The 18,728-nt window shown below is 46.5% G+C and overlaps 1 protein-coding gene across 1 annotated transcript in view; it reads right to left on the minus strand.

The window, feature by feature from the left end:
* Positions 1-553: 553 nt before the first annotated feature.
* LHFPL3 (LHFPL tetraspan subfamily member 3) overlaps positions 554-18,728 on the minus strand; it is a 314,010-nt gene continuing 295,835 nt past the window's right edge. Inside the window, exon 3 of the mRNA XM_054987797.1 lies at positions 554-711. Within this exon, the coding sequence (XP_054843772.1) occupies positions 554-711 (158 nt within the window). The remainder of the gene's footprint in view (positions 712-18,728) is intronic.

Here is an 18,728-nt window from a genome sequence, read left to right on the forward strand (position 1 = left end):
TCTTTGCTTTATGGTAGTTTAGCTATGAGTTTGTTGGCCCAAACCTGCGTTATTTTAAGCTACATTAACAATGGAGACGTTTGCTCCAGGGTCTCAGGCCGGGGGCAGGGGAACAAATATCTTAAATTAAGGCAGGTTAGCCTTGACACCCCTATCCCATGCTTGACATCAGAGGAAGGCTGGGATTAAGATGAATCTCAGTGAGTGGGAGCTGGCTGAGAGTCCAGGAAAACACTCACAGCTGGCTCCATTCGACAGCCAGTGGTACAGGCAGATCAGGAACCCCTGGAATGGTTCTTTTCACTTCCCATCTCCCCACAGTCTCCTGCAGGACCGTAGGAGCAAAGGAGGCAGACAACCAGAGCTGAGCCAGGCACATCTGTCAGTGCCAGGTCTTCCATACTCCAGCTGCACTCCAGGGGAAGACACAACTCTATAGATCTTTGCAGAGTCGGGGACGTAATGCTGGCTACAGAAAAGGGTGAGGCCATCAGCCCCCTTTAGGACCCTTTGGCTGACCTTCCACTTTTGCTGGTTCAACATCTCCAACAAACTAGCCTGAGCTCTGCTCTGACCAGGTCCCTGCAGCAAGGACTCCCTCGCCTTCTGCACTGAAGGCCAGCTCCAGTTTGGCTTGATCTTGCCTGAGAGTCTGTGCCTTCACCCCTAGCTGGCCAAATCCAGAATGGGACAACCTCCACTGACTGGGACCTGGTAAGGGGGGAAAGAGGGCAATGCATCTTTGCACAGAGATACTCGGCTCTCCTCCTCAAAGAGCTAAACTACAAGGGACATATTACATGAGGATGCGCACGAAAAGGGAGCTGCAATGTTAGCCAGGAAGCTGGGTTTTAAAAGACAGATCAGAAGGCTCTGTCAATTTCCCCTCTCTAAATAGCCAGCAAAGATCTCCTCAGAGGGTTTGTTAATTTCCTCTTCACCTCCCAAAGGCTCTGTCAGTTTCACCTCACCTTCTGGGAGGTGAAAAGGAAATTAACAAACCCTCTGAGGAGCCATCTTTGCAGCTCTGTAGAGAGGGGAAATTGACAGAGCCTTCCAACCTGTCTTTTAAAACTCAGCTTCCCAAGCTAACAGTGCGACTCCCTTCACGTGCATCTTCTCGTGTAATTCATCTCCTGTAGTTTAGCTCTAAGGGTTGAGCATGTAGGGTCTCTCTCCACCACGAACCATCCTCTTGTAACAACAGACATTCTGTATCTGTCCTCTACCAAGGGGCAATGGCTGGTGGACATCACAAGATGTTTTCTGTTATAAAAGCTGTTGCATCACAATCGCACTGCTGACTGCTTGCAAATTCATTGTGCGGTCCTCTGTGCCAGTGTGTATATTAAAAGATCGTTAATTCTGAAACCTGTCAAGCCAACCAAAATAAGCATGCACTAGTTTTGAACAGGAATGGAATTCGAATAAACATAGGAATGCCATAAAATCTCTCAAGGCAGCGGGTCCTAACCAACAACAGACAAGACTTCAAATTGAATAGGTCAGCTACAAGAAGTCGGCATCTCACCAGGAGGTGAACATGACAGGAAGGCCTTCAGAGCTCTTTAAAGAGAATGGAACAGAACAGCCGAGCAGTTGGGTAATTTGGGCGACGTGGCCTTCTTAAACGCTGCATTCATGAATGGTGATTCATGTGACAGTTTTTTTGAAAAAAGAAAGAAAATAAGATGGGCTTTTAGGTGACTCCTATGCAAAGGAGCCATCAAAGATCTTACAGCAGATCACTGTGTACAAGACCAGAATGGCAAGGGGAACATTCACAGAGGTCCATGACTTATTTATGCTTTACACGGCAGTCACTACGAACCTCTGACATTTATTAAAGCCCCTCTTTCATCTCTATAGTTCCGGTATGTGAAAACTTTGCAGAACTTACAAAGGTTCCAGGGCGCTGCGGCTCTTAAAACGGAAGTTCAAAGCGGTCTGTGTTTAATAAAACAGAGTGAATGCTTTAAATAGAAAATGGACACTAAAGCATTTGATAAAAACCTCCATACATTTGGATCTAAATCCAGTTATGCTTGCTTGTCAAACTGGATCATTATGGAAGAGCGACCATATGAAGCAACTTTAGCCATGACAGGACTAACTTGCCTTGGGCAAACTCATTCTGTTCCCTGCTAGGCAGTGCCCATCTGTGCCCTTATTTCTACTGGGTATGCCAAGATTTTTCCTGGTATTATCAGCCTCTTATCCCTAGTGTCCATTTACAATTTATCGCTTTTTCTTTCAAATAAAAAAAAAGCAGAACAGAGCCCTAAGAAATAAATCTTTCGATAATTGTTACCATCTATCTACCCAGGTGTGCCACTCTGAGACTGCAAGGGAAGAAGGGCACTTCGGGCAGGGTGCTTGGGGCCAAATGGGTGCCCGGAAGGCTCAATGGAGCTGCACTGTGTGGTATTGGCCTTGAATGGGCCATAGAAACAGCCACTTGTTTCCTCTACTATGCATCTGGAGGAAACCACTAGGGCTGCCAGCCTCCAGGTGGTGGCTGGAAATCTCCCGGAATTACAAGCGATCTCCAGGTACCGTGATCAGTTCTCCTTGAGAAAATGGCTACTTTGGAGGGTGAGTTCTATGGCATCAGACCATTCTGAGGCCCCTCCCCTCGACAAACCATGTCCTCTCCAGGCTCCACCCCCCCCCCCAGATCTCCAGGGATTTTACAACTTGGAGCTTGCAACCCTACAGGTAAGGCCAACATCTCAGATTATGCCTGGGCTCCAGCTCGTTTCCTCACGATCCCACACAGGTACTCCCTCACACACCTTAGCTGCTAAGTGTTTGTTTTTTGTTTATGTTTCCCCCCTCCCCCTCCCGAGACTTCTTGTAGTTCCCCCGCTTGGCCTTCCAGCCAATTAGTAGTGAAAACCAGCCTTTTATCTTCTGTTCTCTATCTGGCCCCTTCCCTTGTCCTACTGCTTCCTCTCTACTTGGCTCCTCCCCTTATTTCTCAGGATCTTCCTCCTGGCTTGCCCTTTTCTCCCGGGGGGGGGGCTCTCTCCCATCCCTGCTTCCTATGGAACAATCCAGGCCCGCATGCCCGCCTCTGCGTCAGTCATTGGCTAAAGCTCTCCCTGCAGCCTGCCCGTCATTCTCATTTCCCAGTTGTCCCTTCCAACTTGCCCACCACTTGGCAGGGCTTGATGTTTGTGATATGAGCATTTTCAACATACAATTTTTCCCCCTAGCTGTCACATTTACCAATGCAGGTTTAAAGGGGAGCAGCAGGGTCAAAGAAGGATTTAAAGAAATCTGGGTTCATTGTTTTTCATTATTTCTCAGCCAATTTTAAGTTTCCCATTATTTCTAAGCAAACTTGTCAACAGTTTTCAAGGTTTGGTTGTGCCTTTTGTACATAAAGGTAACAATTTAGCACAGAGATGGTCTGAAATCAGGGCAACTTATTCCTACATCGGCAATATTCATTAAAGTGCTATCCATGTTAATTTTAATTACCTGAAACTAAACAAGCAAATCTATTACTTGTGATGTTTTTGATTTGGCCCTTGGGGCAAACAACTTGCTATCCCATAATACACAGTTGCGGCTCGATATATTTCTTCTCTATCACAGGTTTCAGATGGGAAGTATCACGTTTTTTAAGATTACGAGCGCTAGTTCTTTTCTTTCTTTTTTCTTTCTGTGTTTCTTCATGAGGCTCAGAAACATAGTACAGAAGACAAGGCATGTGTTGAATTAGTTGGGGCGCATTCAACTCCAAATGTCACCATTATGGATTCCCACAAAGAACTTTTCATGAAGCTACAAAGAATTCTTAATTCACCCTCTTGTTCTCTTCTCATGATGGCTACTACAGTGTGGAACTGACGGGTCTCCCCGTTTATTCTTTGAAGATATTGGATTGGACGCCATCAATCCATTCTGCGAATGATCGTGTCTTCCACCACCAAAATGCACCTTGCCTAGTTTATGATGCTATCCCTGGTCACCTTTTGATCTCCTTGCAATATCTGCAGGCTAAAAGGAAAGATTTTTACAGTGCAATCCTAAACAGAGGTACACCCAGGACTTTTTTTCAGCAGGAACGCGGGGGAACAGAGTTCCAGAACCTCTTGAAAATGGTCACATGGCTGGTGGCCCCGCCCCCTGATCTCCAGACAGAGGGGAGTTGAGATTGCCCTCCGCGCCATGGCGCGGAGGGCAATCTAAACTCGCCTCTGTCTGGAGATCAGGGGGCGGGGCCACCAGCCATGTGACCATTTTCTCAGAGGGCAACCCACTGAGTTCCACCACCTTTTTTCCCAGAAAAAGATCCCTGGGTACACCCATCTAAGTCCATTGATGTTAATAAATTTAGGATATAACTCTGCTTAGGATCATACTTCTACCTATTCGTACTGACAATAAAACTTAATACCTGTGCTATTTTAAGTTTAAGGTACCGCCTTAACTTTTGGATCAGGGCCATGGTGTGCAGGATGAAGGGGCTTCCGTCTCCCTCCCCACGCAGTTTTCCTGACCTGAAATGGTCTGGGGGTGGGGGGAGAGGAGGCTGGGGAAACAGCGCAGGGGACTGAAGGTTGAAGCCCCATTCCCCTGTGAGCCACAAGTGGAGGGGAATGGCAAGGAGCCTATAACTCATATCTGACTGAAAAAAAGGGAGTGCAACCTTAAGCAGGTCCGCTCCGAAGCCTACTTAGGTCTACTCAATGGGGTTTACTTCTAGGAAAATGTTCTTAGGATTGCTCTGAGAGTGTACACCATAACTTGTGAACCAGAGCCGAGCGCTCCCATGGTAGCATCATGAGACGAGACCTCACGGTCTGGGTCTGGGTCCAAGCCAGACAGCCCCCAGCCCTCTGCACAGAGTGATGACTGAACAAGTTGGGAAAGAGAGCAGGAGCGAGCCTGCCGGCCCTGCCTCCGTGGAATTGTGGGGGCACCTGCACACCGCAAACCTGTGGAGGAAGTATCTCTACATTCCCTCCTCGAGATTAAGGGTGCCTCTTTCGGAATGCTGCTCATCTTGGGGAGGGAGCTGATGCACGGAGAGGCACGGTGCCCACAAGCTGGCGATCGTGTGGGGGCAGGAGCAGGGCCCGCATGCTGCCGCCAGTTCCCTCCCATGTTCGATCCATGAGTGGGGTGGTTCTCACGTGCAGGGTTTGGGTAGCACTGTCAGTGCCACAGAGACTTGACTTGCTCCTGGATATTTGCAGTCTTCCAGGACAGGGAGCCCCCAGGACCTGGGCCATTCAGTGAAAGGGCCAATCTACCCCGTTGTGTTATGTATTTGGACTGTTGGAGCCACTGTAGTTTGGGGGGGTGGCAGAGCCACTAGTTCTCCTCAGAGCTGAGAGAGCCTGTGAAGAGTCATAGATCCAGAGGAGTTAGCCGTGTTAGTCTGTAGTCGCGAAAGAATAAAGAGTCCCGTAGCACCTTTAAGACTAACCAACTTTATTGTAGCATAAGCTTACGAGAACTACAGCATCTGATGAAGAGAGCTGTGGTTCTCGAAAGCTTATGCTACAATAAAGTTGCATCTGATGAAGAAAGTTGTGCTTCTCAAAAGCTTATGCTACAATAAAGTTGCATCTGATGAAGAGAGTTGTGGTTCTCGAAAGCTTATGCTACAATAAAGTTGCATCTGACAAAGAGAGCTGTGGTTCTCGAAAGCTTATGCTACAATAAAGTTGGTTAGCCTTAAAGGTGCTACGGGACTCTTAACTATTTTGTGAAAAATTGGTTACAGCCAGTTAGAGATGGTTGCAGGCATTGTTCCTTGTTACTGGTTATTGTTCAATAAATGTTGATTGTTTGAAGCACCGCAGTTGCCTTCCAGTCTCAATACATATTATGTTGAAGCAACATTAACTGTGTCACCTCACAAATGGTTTCTATTAACCCCACTACAGAAAGACCCTTGGAGTCTCTGCCACAGCCGCCCGACAGCAATTGCCTGTGCTTGTGTTGCTCACAGGGTTGCCAACTCCTGCTTGGGAAATATCTGGAGATTTGGGGGTGGAGCCTGGGGACGTGGGGTCTAAGAAGAGGAGGGGCCTCCGCAGGGCATAATACCATAGAGTCCACCCTCCAAAGCAGCTGTTCTTCTCCAGGGGAACTGATCTCTATCATTTGTGGCAGTTCTAGTTCACCAGGCCCCCCACCTGGAGGGTGGCAACCCTACTGACAGATGATAGGAAACAGGGCAATGTGTCAGGCTATGGATGACAGAATACAGCAGACAGATCCCTGGATCATTATAGCAAGACACAGGTCCTTGGTGAAATGACTTTTATTCAGAAATCAGATCTTTTCCATATTCAGGTCCAAATGTCTACCTAGGAGTAAGGTAAACATCTAAGTAGCTTGAGTAGAAGATTGACAAAGAATGGCAACATGGGAAAAACACATCCCTTTTCTATCCAACTTTCCTTCCCCCTCCCAATGCCCAAACAATTCATTGTTGTTTTTTTCTGTGTGAGAACACTGTGCATATTTGTGCTATCACGCCATGAAGAGAGAAGACATGTCATAGTCCGGAAGAGAGGTTCAAAGTTGTAAACAGACAGCTACCTGGGAATGTGTGAGAACCCACTAGACCACTGGCAACAGGAAATGGGGTTACACCAGGCAACTAAGCATATACACAGCAAAATAAATATTGGCATGGATGAACGGGCACAGACAAACATGACACAATGGTAGGGGAGAAAAACTGGTGCTGGGTCAAGGTGTCCTCAGACACAGGTCCAGCCCAAAGGTCTTCACTGCCCAAAGTGGGCTCTGACTTTGGTGCCCCCTCCTAGCCAACTCAAAGAGAATGAAACACATTCCAAGGGCTGCAATCCTAAGCATGCTTACCTGGGAATAAATCCCGTCGACCATACTGGGACGTCTTTCTGAGTAGGCATGGTCAGGGCTTTTTTTCTGGAAAAAGAGGGTGGTGGAACTCAGTGGGTTGCCCTCGGAGAAAATGGTCACATGGCTAGTGGCCCCGCCCCCTGATCTCCAGACAGAGGGGAGTTTAGATTGCCCTCTGCACCGCTCGGCGGCGCGGAGGGCAATGTCTGGAGATCAGGGGGCGGGGCCACCAGCCATGTGACCATTTTCAAGAGGTTCCGGAACTCTGTCCCACCATGTTCCAGCTGAAAAAAAGCCCTGGGCATGGTAGACATACACTGGAGGAATGCTGGTTCGGCTTCTTCTCTGCCGTGTGCCTTAGACCCCTGGGTTGCCTGAGGCCCTCTCACTCTTTTGCCCCTTCCCCTCTGGCACCTTAGGCAAATGCCTAGGTTTGCCAAGTGCAATGTTTCCAAACCTTTCCATAGAGGAACCCATAAATTAATTTTTCAAATCCCCCAAATCGCTACCTATGAAAACGTTTCCAGGCCAGAAAAAGTTGATAGCGGGAAGCACAATTCAATTACTGTTAAATTATTGTCAAGAAAATTTACTTGTAAAAAGGCTTAAAGGTAAAGGTAGTCCCCTGTGCAAGCACCGAGTCATTACTGACCCATGGGGGGACGTTGCACCACGATGTTTTCTTGGCAGACTTTGTAACGGGGTGGTTTGCCATTGCCTTCCCCAGTCATCTACACTTTACCCCCAGGAAACTGGGCACTCATTTTACTGACCTCGGAAGGATAGAAGGCTGAGTCAACCTTGAGCCCTGCTTCCACTGGGATCGAACTCAGGTCGTGAGCAGAGCTTGGGCTGCAGTACTGCCGCTTACCACTCTGCGCCACGGGGTTTACATTGTAAAAAGGCTTACATTGTAAAAAAATGTGCCGCATTTTTCCTGCCTTTTTGTATTATCTTTAAAAAAAAAGTGCAAAATATTGAATCAAAGTTTACTTAAACATCAAAACTAAGTTTACATTCAAAGTCAATATAAGGTTTACTTTCGGTGTGATATTTGGGCTTGTATATTTACGCACAAACATTGAATTCTTGGATGAATTCTCATGAAACCTCTGACAATGTCCTGAGCAACCCTAGCTGGGAAACTCTGGCCTAGTGGATGGGCTGGCCCTGCTCAGACTTAACATCCACATCCACAATGACTATTGTAAATGGCAGCCCAATGCAAGGTCCATATCCAAACACAGTCTCCCCTCTCTCTGGATTCTGGGATGCAGAATGGTGGAGGGGCATCACATTCAAACCCCACCCCCCACCCCCCCGGCTGGTGATGGGCTTCTAAGGATATTTGGGAGGCAAGGATAAGAATGCTGAGCTAGATGGGCTTCTGGTCAAATTTCTATGCTCTTAATCCCCAAAGAGAAGCTCAGCCAGTGCTCTGTATTCTTTACGGTCCCACAAATTCTGCCGAATGGCCGAGGCACTTGTAAAGTCAATGAAGTCAACGTAAGTTATACGGTTGTGTAAAATTGCTGGGACTCTCTCTGACAATTGTCAAAGGGCTTACGATGACTTTATTTTTTGGAACTGATAAGAACACCAGCTTGCTTTTTAGACGCTAATACTTCACTTTGAAGATATTCATGGGAATTGAGGGGTTTTGGCATTTCTGCAAAGAATGCAATAATGACTTTTCTTATTAGATTCCAGTTTCTATAAAAGTGAACTACTTTGGGGTTATCTTTCACTTCCCAGTGAAGGCTGTGAAATGACAGCTAATGGGCCTTTTATGGCATCGTCTCAAGGACAGGCCTGGCTCATAAAAGAAACAATGGACTTTTTACATCAATGTTTTTAGAGAATTATACCTGCCTTAAGATCCAAATGTCAGTAAGGTCGGGGTGGTGGTGAACATCATTGCTTTAGGATGACGAGAACAACAGATTTAAATAACGTCGGACCGCTGGAAAGGGCAAGTCTAATTCCACTGCATAAGAAATTACACTAGAGATGAACTGGGCTGCTCTTATGTGGCAGTATTTCCCTAGTCAATATGCATTTTCTCGATTTTCATTTTAAGGAAATATTCTTTCCCCTTAGCATCTTAGTATTTGTCATGTGAAAGGAACGAGTACCATTCACTGAATGCCAATGGAAGACAAGGATTATAGATAAAGCCTGATAAAGAATTCAGAGGAATGCCAAAGCTGGCACACGGTTTTGAGAAATGTGGGTTGGTCCTAACAAAAAAAATGTGACATGATTTGTTTTGGGGATTTTACTGGGGGCAAAAAAGAATACCTGTAATCTCTATATGTTTGGGGACATAATCTCTAGTTTATTTATTTACTTATTTATGTCATTTATAGGCCGTTTCCACACGGCTTACCTGCGCGCAAAAAACCGCATGTGACGTCGTGCAAATCTCGCGCGAAAAACGCGATTAGTACAATCTTATTAAAAAAGGGTAGCCCACAAAATGGCTACTGTGAAGGGTATGTGACCAGTCACAAATGGCTTCCGTACGAGCAGGATCAGCTCTTCCCTCTTGCCAAGCTAAGGGTGCATGGCTATCTGAGATGAGCTTGGTGCTTTGCTAGTCAGTCATTTGATAGGACCAGCTTGAATCTCCCTGTTATTTCAGTTCCATTCAAGAACCTTTGGATTGTGTCGTCAAGATTCTAGAAGCAAGCCCCAGTCAGTCATAACAACACTAATAAAACCATCTTGAATTCATCTCCTCAAGGATGCAGATGGACATACTTAATGCCAGGGCTTTTTTTCCTGGGAAAAGTGGTGGTAGAACTCAGTGGGTTGCCCTCGGAGAAAATGGTCACATGGCTGGTGGCCACGCCCCCTGATCTCCAGGCAGAGGGGAGTTGAGATTGCCCTCCGCGCCGCTGAGCGGCGCGGAGGGCTATCTCAACTCCCCTCTGTCTGGAGATCAGGGGGCGGGGCCACCGGCCATGTGACCAATTTCAAGAGGTGCCGGAACTCCATTCTACCGCGTTCCAGCTGGAAAAAAGCCCTGCTTAATGCCGTGCTAGAGTGCTAGTGCAGTATAGTGGTTAGAGCATTGGACTAAGGTCTGGGAGATCCAAATATGAATCCCCATTCTTCCAAGGAAGCTCGTTGGGTGACCTTGTGCCAGTCATACACTCTCAGCCTAACCTCCCTTACAAGGTTGTTGTGTGGATAAACTGGAGGAGAGGAGAATGATATAGGCTACTTTGTTTCCCCATAGGGGAGAGAGGCAGGGTATAAATGAAGTCGATAAATATCTCTTGTTTTTGATCTCATTGTACAAAATGGTTTCTTAATAACGTGTGGCCACATATATTATTTGTCTCACGTTTCTTGACTACCTCATGCATCTGATGTTGTGGGATCCAGCCCACAGAAGCTTCCACTTGCTCTATCTTCAAGAGGCCACCAGGATTTGTATTACATCATGTGTGGGAAGTGGAGGATCTATTAAGGGAGAGAATGCGGACGGCATAAGATTGTTTCCCCCTCCTAATGATCAGCAAGGAAAATATCTTCATGCTTTTGCTTCTCAACCAGCGCTGCTTTCTATTTTTATAACAGCAGGGTCGACATTAGCATGTCTTTGCTAAAAATAAACTTCTTTCAAATGCAGTTCATTATATAGTGCATTAGAGTAAAGATTTAATTCGCAGCTCCCAGTCAAGAAGAGATTGTTTTAAAAGGCTAATTGTTTTATGCAAATACTCACTCCATGTGTTGGTGGTGAACTGCAATCTGGTTTCTCAATGTTGTTGAGATAGTCTATAAACCAAGAGATCAGGGAGATATTCAGGCCGTTTTCACATTGCTTACCGGCAGTTCTCGTGCGAAATTAAGCCAGGAAGACGCTGTCATTCCAGGAGCTTGGCGCGATGTTCCGTGGCCAGTAAGCAGTGTGAAAACGGACTCAGTGTCTTTTCTTCTCCTTTTGGCCACTCTTTCTGCATCAGCGTTTCCGCTGAAGAACCACTACATTTCTTCCATGGATTCTGGGGTCTCTTCAGATTCAGGACACACCCAACACCTTCCTTCAATTCCAAGTTTTAAGGAAACAGCCCAACTTGCTGACATTCAGAAACGTCAATACACCAAGCTGGCCTTCTCCAGTATCGTCTATAACCAGCAGAAGCTTTCCAAGTTCTCAAACAGAAAAAGGTCTTTCCCAGCTCCTTAACTGTAGATACCAAGAACTAGAACATGTAAAATGAATTTTTCACCAATGAACCATGGCACCTCATCTTCTAATCAAAATCCCCTTATGAGCTTCAGAGGAACTTCAGAGTTCCCCAAAGTTTAAAAACTGCAGATGTATCAGATTAGATTACAAAAAGATTAATCATTTATGAAGACAGAGTATAATAATGGTCACAGTCTGGTGCTTCTTCGCTGTTGTAATCAGCTAACAGGTGGTGATTCTGTAAATTGGCTGTGAGTTGTAAGAATTCATCAAATACTGCCAACATTTGTAACTTGGGGTTGGAGCTTGGAGATCTGTTCCACTAGCAGCGGTGCTTTCCTCCAGCAGAAAAAGTCTCCCCAGAAAGGCAATATGCTCTTCAGAGTGTCTTGCACCTCAATGAGCAGAACAGATTGGTGGGATCCAATCCATTCAATTCATGAGTTTGGATTAGAGACGGGCATGAAACAAAACACGGAACAAAATTCCGAACAGAACGGCTGGTTTGTTTGCAAAGAAACACGTTCCGTGTCTCCACGTTTTTACAGAACAAATTCACCTACTGTTCCGTTGCTGCTTTGGGAAGCCGGACACTTTGGCACCATTCACTCCATCGCCCAGGCAACGGTGGCAGTCTTTAGGTTGCCCCCAATCTGAGGCCTCCACGCTTGATTGGCAGCTGTCCTTGCCAAGTAGACAGCTCCCATTTCTGGCCAATCCAGCCCGGATTTTAGCACCTGTAGCTGGGCCCAGTGACTGGGTGGAAGTGGGTTTGGGGGCTGCCTGCTGACTCACAACGGCACGGGTTGCTCTACTGTCAGCAGGCTTCCCACCTGCACGCTTTTCTAGAGCAGCTTGCTTTTACTTTGCGCACACACCATCAGTGCCCACATTGGGTTTTTTTGTTTTTGTTTTGAGCACCTGTGTAGCTGGGGCCAGTGACTGGGTGGAGGCTGGTTTTGGGGCCGGACGCCTCCCTGAGGCGCCCGCGAGGAGGGGGCAGTCACTGACATGATCCACGTCTGGGGGTCCATCACTTCAAATGGAGACATAAGGCAATTGCCATTGATGGCTCCAATTCTATTGAATGGGACTTTCCTGGGGGCACCAGTTTTGGAGCTCTATAACTTGGAGATCCGTATTGCAATCTTCACGGAACTTGGAGGGAGGCTGGAGGAGAACCTGCTGAAAATCCCCTGCGAGTTTGGGCTCTCTGAGCATGAAGGGGGCCGTCCTGGGCTCAGATGAACCCCTACCTCGAACCGAGTGGTTCGTTTTTTCACGTTCCGTGCCCATCTCTAGTTTGGATAGGAGTCACGAGGGGCATGGCTGTGTCTCAGTGGCAGGACGTTTGCTTGGCATGCAGGAAGTCCCAGGTTCAATCTCTGGCAGCTCCAGGTAAACGGATCTAGTAGCAGGTGATGCTACAGTTCTCTGTTATCCCAGGTAGTGTCTGAGATGCTTGCTTTGAGCTCCATCCCAGTTAAAACAACACACCATTCTGTCATACCCAAACTGGCATCATATAGAAATATGCATATAGCATTTAGTATTCCAGAATGTGTTTGATGAACCGCTATTAGATGTGACAGACAGCAACACTATATTTTTCTCCAGCAGAGGGCAGCCACACTCATTTTCCTCTACAGTTTACAGTTTGTTCCTAAGGTAAGATTTTAAAAGTTATCCCAGGAAATTAACTTTCTCTCTCTCTCTCTCTCTCTCTCTCACTCACACACACACACACACACACACACACCTGTAACATTTCTTCAAAGCATGTAATTATGAGATTTATTCAATTTTCTTTGCAATGTCTCATTCTGCAACCTCGTGACTGCCACCTTTATATTTAATTCAACTTTAAAATTCATCCTTAATTTAACCTGAGATGTTGTATAGAAAATGCTTCCAATGAGTCACAATAATTTACAAAGAAATAGCATTAGCCACACCTTAGACTTAATATTTTGCACTGAGCCTTTAAGAGAAAACCTTGTTTCAACATTGGTGATTCGGCCTGAACCAGGGTCAGACCATCATCTGCTGAAGGCAAAAGTGAACATGGCCCCAACACCTCACAAAATAGGGGGTCCAGTTAAAATGATTCACCCACAAAGGCTCATAGACCCTTCCAGATTCCAAAATGCCTTGGGGGCGGGTTAGAATTCCAGACACATGCTCCACAGAAGTTGCTGTAGGAGCATGGAACGCAAAGCTCCACAGAAGCTATCTACACAATTGCTCCTTGTCGACCCCTCCAGCCCTTGGGACGGAAGCTGGCACCATGGTTTACCAAGGAGCTGGCTGACCTGAAGAGGGCTGGAAGATGCCTAGAAAGACACTGGCGTAAAACAAGCACAGAAACTGATAGAACTTGCTACAGAACACACTGGAGGATCTAAGAAACAGAAACGAAAGCTGCAAAGAATCGTTACTTCTTGGCAACCATTGTGTCGGCTAGTTCACAACTGTCCCAAGTGTTCAGGGTATCCAGACACCTTCTAACCCCTAAATCTGAACCTTTACAGACCTAAGAACAGACAATTAGCTGCAAGGCCTTTGCTAAGTTTTTCCCTGATAAAATAGCACGAATATGCTCTGATCTAGATGCTAGCTGCAATACAAATGCGATAGAAGAAATGCTTAACACACCATCCGGCCTATATTTGGACTGCTTTGAACCAATTACAATGACAGACCTGAACAGAATCCTGAAATCTATGAAAGCCACTACTTGTGCGCTTCATCCTTGCCCATCTTGGCTGTTAAAAGCAAGTAAAGATCACATAAGTGGACCACTGAGATTTATTGTAAATCAATCGCTGACTCAGGGCGCCTTCCCCCGGTCACTCAAACAGGCAGTTATCCATCTGCTAATTAAAAAAACATCTCTAGACAACACTGATGCGGCGAATTATCGTCTAGTCTCTAATCTGCCCTTTATGGGCAAAGTGATTAAGAGGGCAGTAGCTGACCAACTCCAGACCTTCTTGGAAAACTCTACAGCTCTAGTCCCTTTCTAGTCTGGATTCAGACCAGGGTATGGGACAGAGACAGCACTAGTAGCATTAGTGGATGATATCCATCTGAATATAGACAAAGGGCCATGCCTCCTTATTGCATCTATTGGATCTATCTGCAGCTTTGATACAGTAGACCATGCCACCTTGTTGAGAAATCTAGAAACAGAAGTGGGCATCAAAGGATGTGCCCTGGACTGGTTTAAATAGTTTCTCTTGCAGGGGACTCAAAGGGTTGCTGTTGGAGATCAGCTATCTCCAGAATGGGAACTATCTTGTGGGGTCCCGCAGGGCACAATCTTGTCTCCCACGTTATTCAACCTCTACGTAAAACTTTTAGAACTCATTCACAGCTATGGAGTTGGAGGTCATCAATATACGGATGATACCCAACTCTATATCTTGCTACCCAGGATGCAGTAGAAATCTTAGATCGCTGCCTGACAGCCGTAGTGAAATAGCTGAAAAATAACAAATTAAAATTAAACCCAGACAAGACTGAAGTGATGTTTGTTGGGAAGGCAGAGATCTTGAAGAACATTGTACTCCCCACTTTCGGTGGAGTTTGTTTGACCCTTGCATACTCGGTTAAGAGCCTAGGGGTTATACTGGATCCAGCGCTACTACTAGAGAAACAAGTTAAGACAGCTGCAAAAAATGCTTCCTACAATCTCACTCTAGCCTGGAAAATGGCTTCTAATCTTGACACAGCTGACCTGGCCACCTGGACCCATGCTATGGTAATATCAAAACTTGACTATTGTAATGCATTATAAATTGGTCTCCCATCTAAGTTAACTAGGAGGCTCCAATTGGTGCAAAATGCTGCCTCTCGACTATTATCAGGAGCGAGCAGGAGCTTGAGCATCACTGCCATCCTACAGTCACTCCATTGGCTACCTATCAGTTACCGTGCTCAGTTCAAGGTACTGGTTAATACCTGCAAAGCTCTTCATGGCCTTGGCCCGACATACCTACGGGACAGCCTCCCTCCCTATGTCCCTTCATGGCAGCTTCGCTCATCTGAACAGGGTCTCTTGCAGGTGCTAGCCTGTACATGGGTGAAATCAACTGCAGCCCGTACACGGGCTTTCTCTGTGGTGGCCCCTACCCTATGGAATGGCCTTTTTCTTAGCTAAGAGGGCTGTGTTGTGGGGAAGGGGTCTCAGATGTTTCGCTAGTGAGTTAGTAACATAGATTTCACCATTATGTTGTGTTACATATTATCTGTTGCTTTAAATATGTCCTATATATTACTTGTGGTTCATGTTGTTTAATGTAAGTCCTAGAATTGATTATGTTCTGTCTCAGCAATTCTTCAACCCCATATTGGATCCTTGCTAATGCTATGTCTTTGTAAACTTGTATTCTGACGGCAACCTTTTCAGTCCGTTCCGTGAGAAATTATTTAAACCAGTCCAGGGCACATCCTTTGATGCCCACTTCTGTTTCTCGATGTCTCAACAGGATGACATGGTCTACTGTGACAAAGGCTGCAGACAGATCCAGGAGGCGCAATAAGGAGGCGTGGCCTTTGTCTATATTTAGATGGAGATCATCCACTAATGCTACTAGTGCTGTCTCTGTCCCATGCCCTGGTCTGAAACCTGACTGGAAAGGGTCCAGAGTGCTAGAGTTATCCAAGAAGGTCTGGAGTTGGTCAGCTACTGCTCTCTCAACCACTTTGCCCAGAAAGGGCAGATTAGAGACTGGGTGATAATTGGCCACATCAGTTTTGTCTAGGGATGTTTTTTTAATTAGCGGACGAATAACTGCCTGTTTAAGTGGCCGGAGGAAGGTGCCCTGAGTTAGCGATTGATTTACAATAGATCTCAGGGGTCCACTTATGTGATCTTTACTTGATTTTAACAGCCAAGATGGGCAAGGATCAAGCGCACAAGTAGTGGCTTTCATAGATGCCAGGGTCCTGTTAAGGTCTGTCATTGTAATTGCTTGCAGACTAGTTTGCTTTTTCTCCGGGGGGGGGAGGTACTCTAGAGAAATCACGCTCATGTAGCTAAGCCAGCCAGACAGTAATTTAAAAAGCAAATAAATCATCATTACTCCCGCAAATCAGTAGCATTTAGCGTTAAAATCATTCCACATCAATTGCTTTGCAGGAATTCTGGATTTGCACACTTCAATTTTAGAATCAAACTAAAGTTATGCTATTAAAGGATATCTACAAACAAGCCCAGACTGGGGAGGTTAGCTACACTTCTTCGGATGCTGATGGAGACATCCTGCAAATAAAAGCCAGGGAAAGCAAAGGGACACAATCAGGGCTTTTTTTCAGGGGGAATGCGGTGGAACGGAGTTCCGGAACCTCTTGAAAATGGTCACATGGCCGGTGGCCCCGCCCCCTGATCTCCAGCCAGAGGGGAGTTGAGATTGCCCTCCGCACCGCTCGGCGGTGCGGAGGGCCATCTCAACTCCCCTCTGGCTGGAGATCAGGGGGCGGGGCCTCTAACCATGTGACCATTTTCTCCGAGGGCAACCCACTGAGTTCCACCACCTCTTTTCCCAGAAAAAAAGCCCTGGACACACGGAACTGTGCCATGCTCAAGAGGCCTAATCTAAACAACGGAGCAAGAAGACTGGTCTGCAGAGATTTCACAGGAAACTGCATGTCAAGAGAATGCGAGTCAAGCGGTTAGCTCATTGTGCCCCTGATTATTCCTGCCAAAGCTTCTGGGGCAGAACACCCAGGCAAATAGTTTATTCATTTATTCCGTTCTTTATCTCACCTTCCTCCAAGAAGCTTATGGCAGAGAGATATAAGCTGCTATGGGTGTCAGGCTCTGCTAGGGGGATCCTCTCAAGACTGCTTCACTTCATCAGGCCAGACTGGTTGAGTTAAAGGTCTTTATTAAAGGATCTCTACTATTCCAGAGCACAGCACAGAGTAATTGCCAGGAATACCAGAGCAAAGCCCAGGAGGCCAGTGATACCCTCTTGCCCCTTCCCTTGTCTCTCAAGCAGAAGTCCATTATTCTTGGTGTGCAAGCTCTCGTGGGAAGGAGCGAGACAGAAAGTTGAAAGAGAGAGACAGGCGCCAAGGTCATTCGGCGATTCTCAGATGCCTGAAGATAAGATAGCTGGGAGCAGGGCAGCAACAGAGAAAACAGGGAAAGGACAGCAGACCTACGATCTATCCCCATCCCCCACCAATGAGAAATCACTGAGTACGGCAGGCAGGTCACAGGCCTGCTTGACAATGGGTCCCTACCAGAGATAAAGATGGAGTATAAATGAAGTAAATAAATAACATAAAATAATATAATAATTAATATGGCCATTGTGGACTGTGTTGGCCCTGTGTAAGGTAACAATAATTGTGGAGGGGTCCAGCTTCTTGTGTTGGGTTGCCAGGTTGAGCCTGGAAAACAGTGGGAGGGTTGGGGGCAGGGGCATGGTGGGAGGTATTGTCATGGGGAGTGATGGTGGGTAGTGCTAGGAATCGATGGAAACTTTATGGTAAAACTACAGTTTCTGGTGATTCCTAGAACTACCTACCATCACTTTCCCCCAGAAGTGACCCACGATCATACCCACGATTCTGCTGTTTAAAAATCCCCTGATGGGCAACAGGAGCTGAGGGCAGCTGGGGATTTGGCAGCCCGGTCCTCTTGCTCCATCAGCAGCCATTTTGCAGCTTAGCAAAAACAGAGAGAGAATCCACCGGTGTGCCTATCCCATCTCCTACCCAGCTCTTTCTCAGTGGCCAACTGCCTTGTAGGAAACGGAGGAAGAGATCATGGGCCCCCCTCTTTTCTGCTTTGACCCACTTGTATTTTATATTTCCTTGTTAATCACCTGGAGTTAAAAATATAACCATAATAAATAACAGTAACTAGGGGTGGGAATAAGGTGGTGGGCCAGTCACTGCAGGGAATGTGTCATATTTGTGGCGGGTCAGCTAGAAAAGGTGCTTTGCAATAGACTCTGTGCATCTGGCAGGAGGTGGGGAAAAAGCTAGGTGCTGAATACGTGAACAGAACTGACAACCGTCTTGTGGGAGGGGGGAGTACCATGGCACAATATCCTGGCCGATTCTGTTGCGCTTCGAATGATGCTCTGGGGAGGTTCTGCCGCGTCAGAGTTTTGCAGCTTCAGAGAAATACAGCCTGTTCATCAGCTAGAAGAATCAATTGTGTTCCCTTAACATCAGGTTTTATGTCAGTTACTTAAGACAAAGAAGCATCTGCCTGTCTCTGAACAAGCACCAGGGACCGTTTGGAAGGCGGTCATCATCCAATGCTTTATAATAAGGCCATGGTAAAACGTTGCAGGGGGCCCTGCCTCCAACTCTTGCTCGTCTTATTTGAAGAAATGCTCCCTGCTATACACATGCAAAAATGAGACAGCAGCAGAAAATCCTCTGTGTATTTACTCCGAAGTAAATCCTGCCAAATAAAATAGCATTCATTCTCAAAGACGCATGCACAAAATTCCAGCCTAGTTGGACCATCTGAATGCTTCTGCTACCTGGCAAAAGAGCGGAACCTGTCAGCCAAAACTTAGGACAGCCCTCCCGCTCTGAAGAGCGTGGTTGTTGTGATGCTTGCAGGGGAAGAAAAGGACTAACAGAGAACGCTGGATGCCTAATATGAACGTGGTGAAAGCCGTAACCTGGAGTGGAGTAG

The sequence above is a fragment of the Eublepharis macularius genome, chromosome 9, assembly GCF_028583425.1.
Source record: "Eublepharis macularius isolate TG4126 chromosome 9, MPM_Emac_v1.0, whole genome shotgun sequence".
NCBI lineage: Eukaryota > Metazoa > Chordata > Lepidosauria > Squamata > Eublepharidae > Eublepharis > Eublepharis macularius.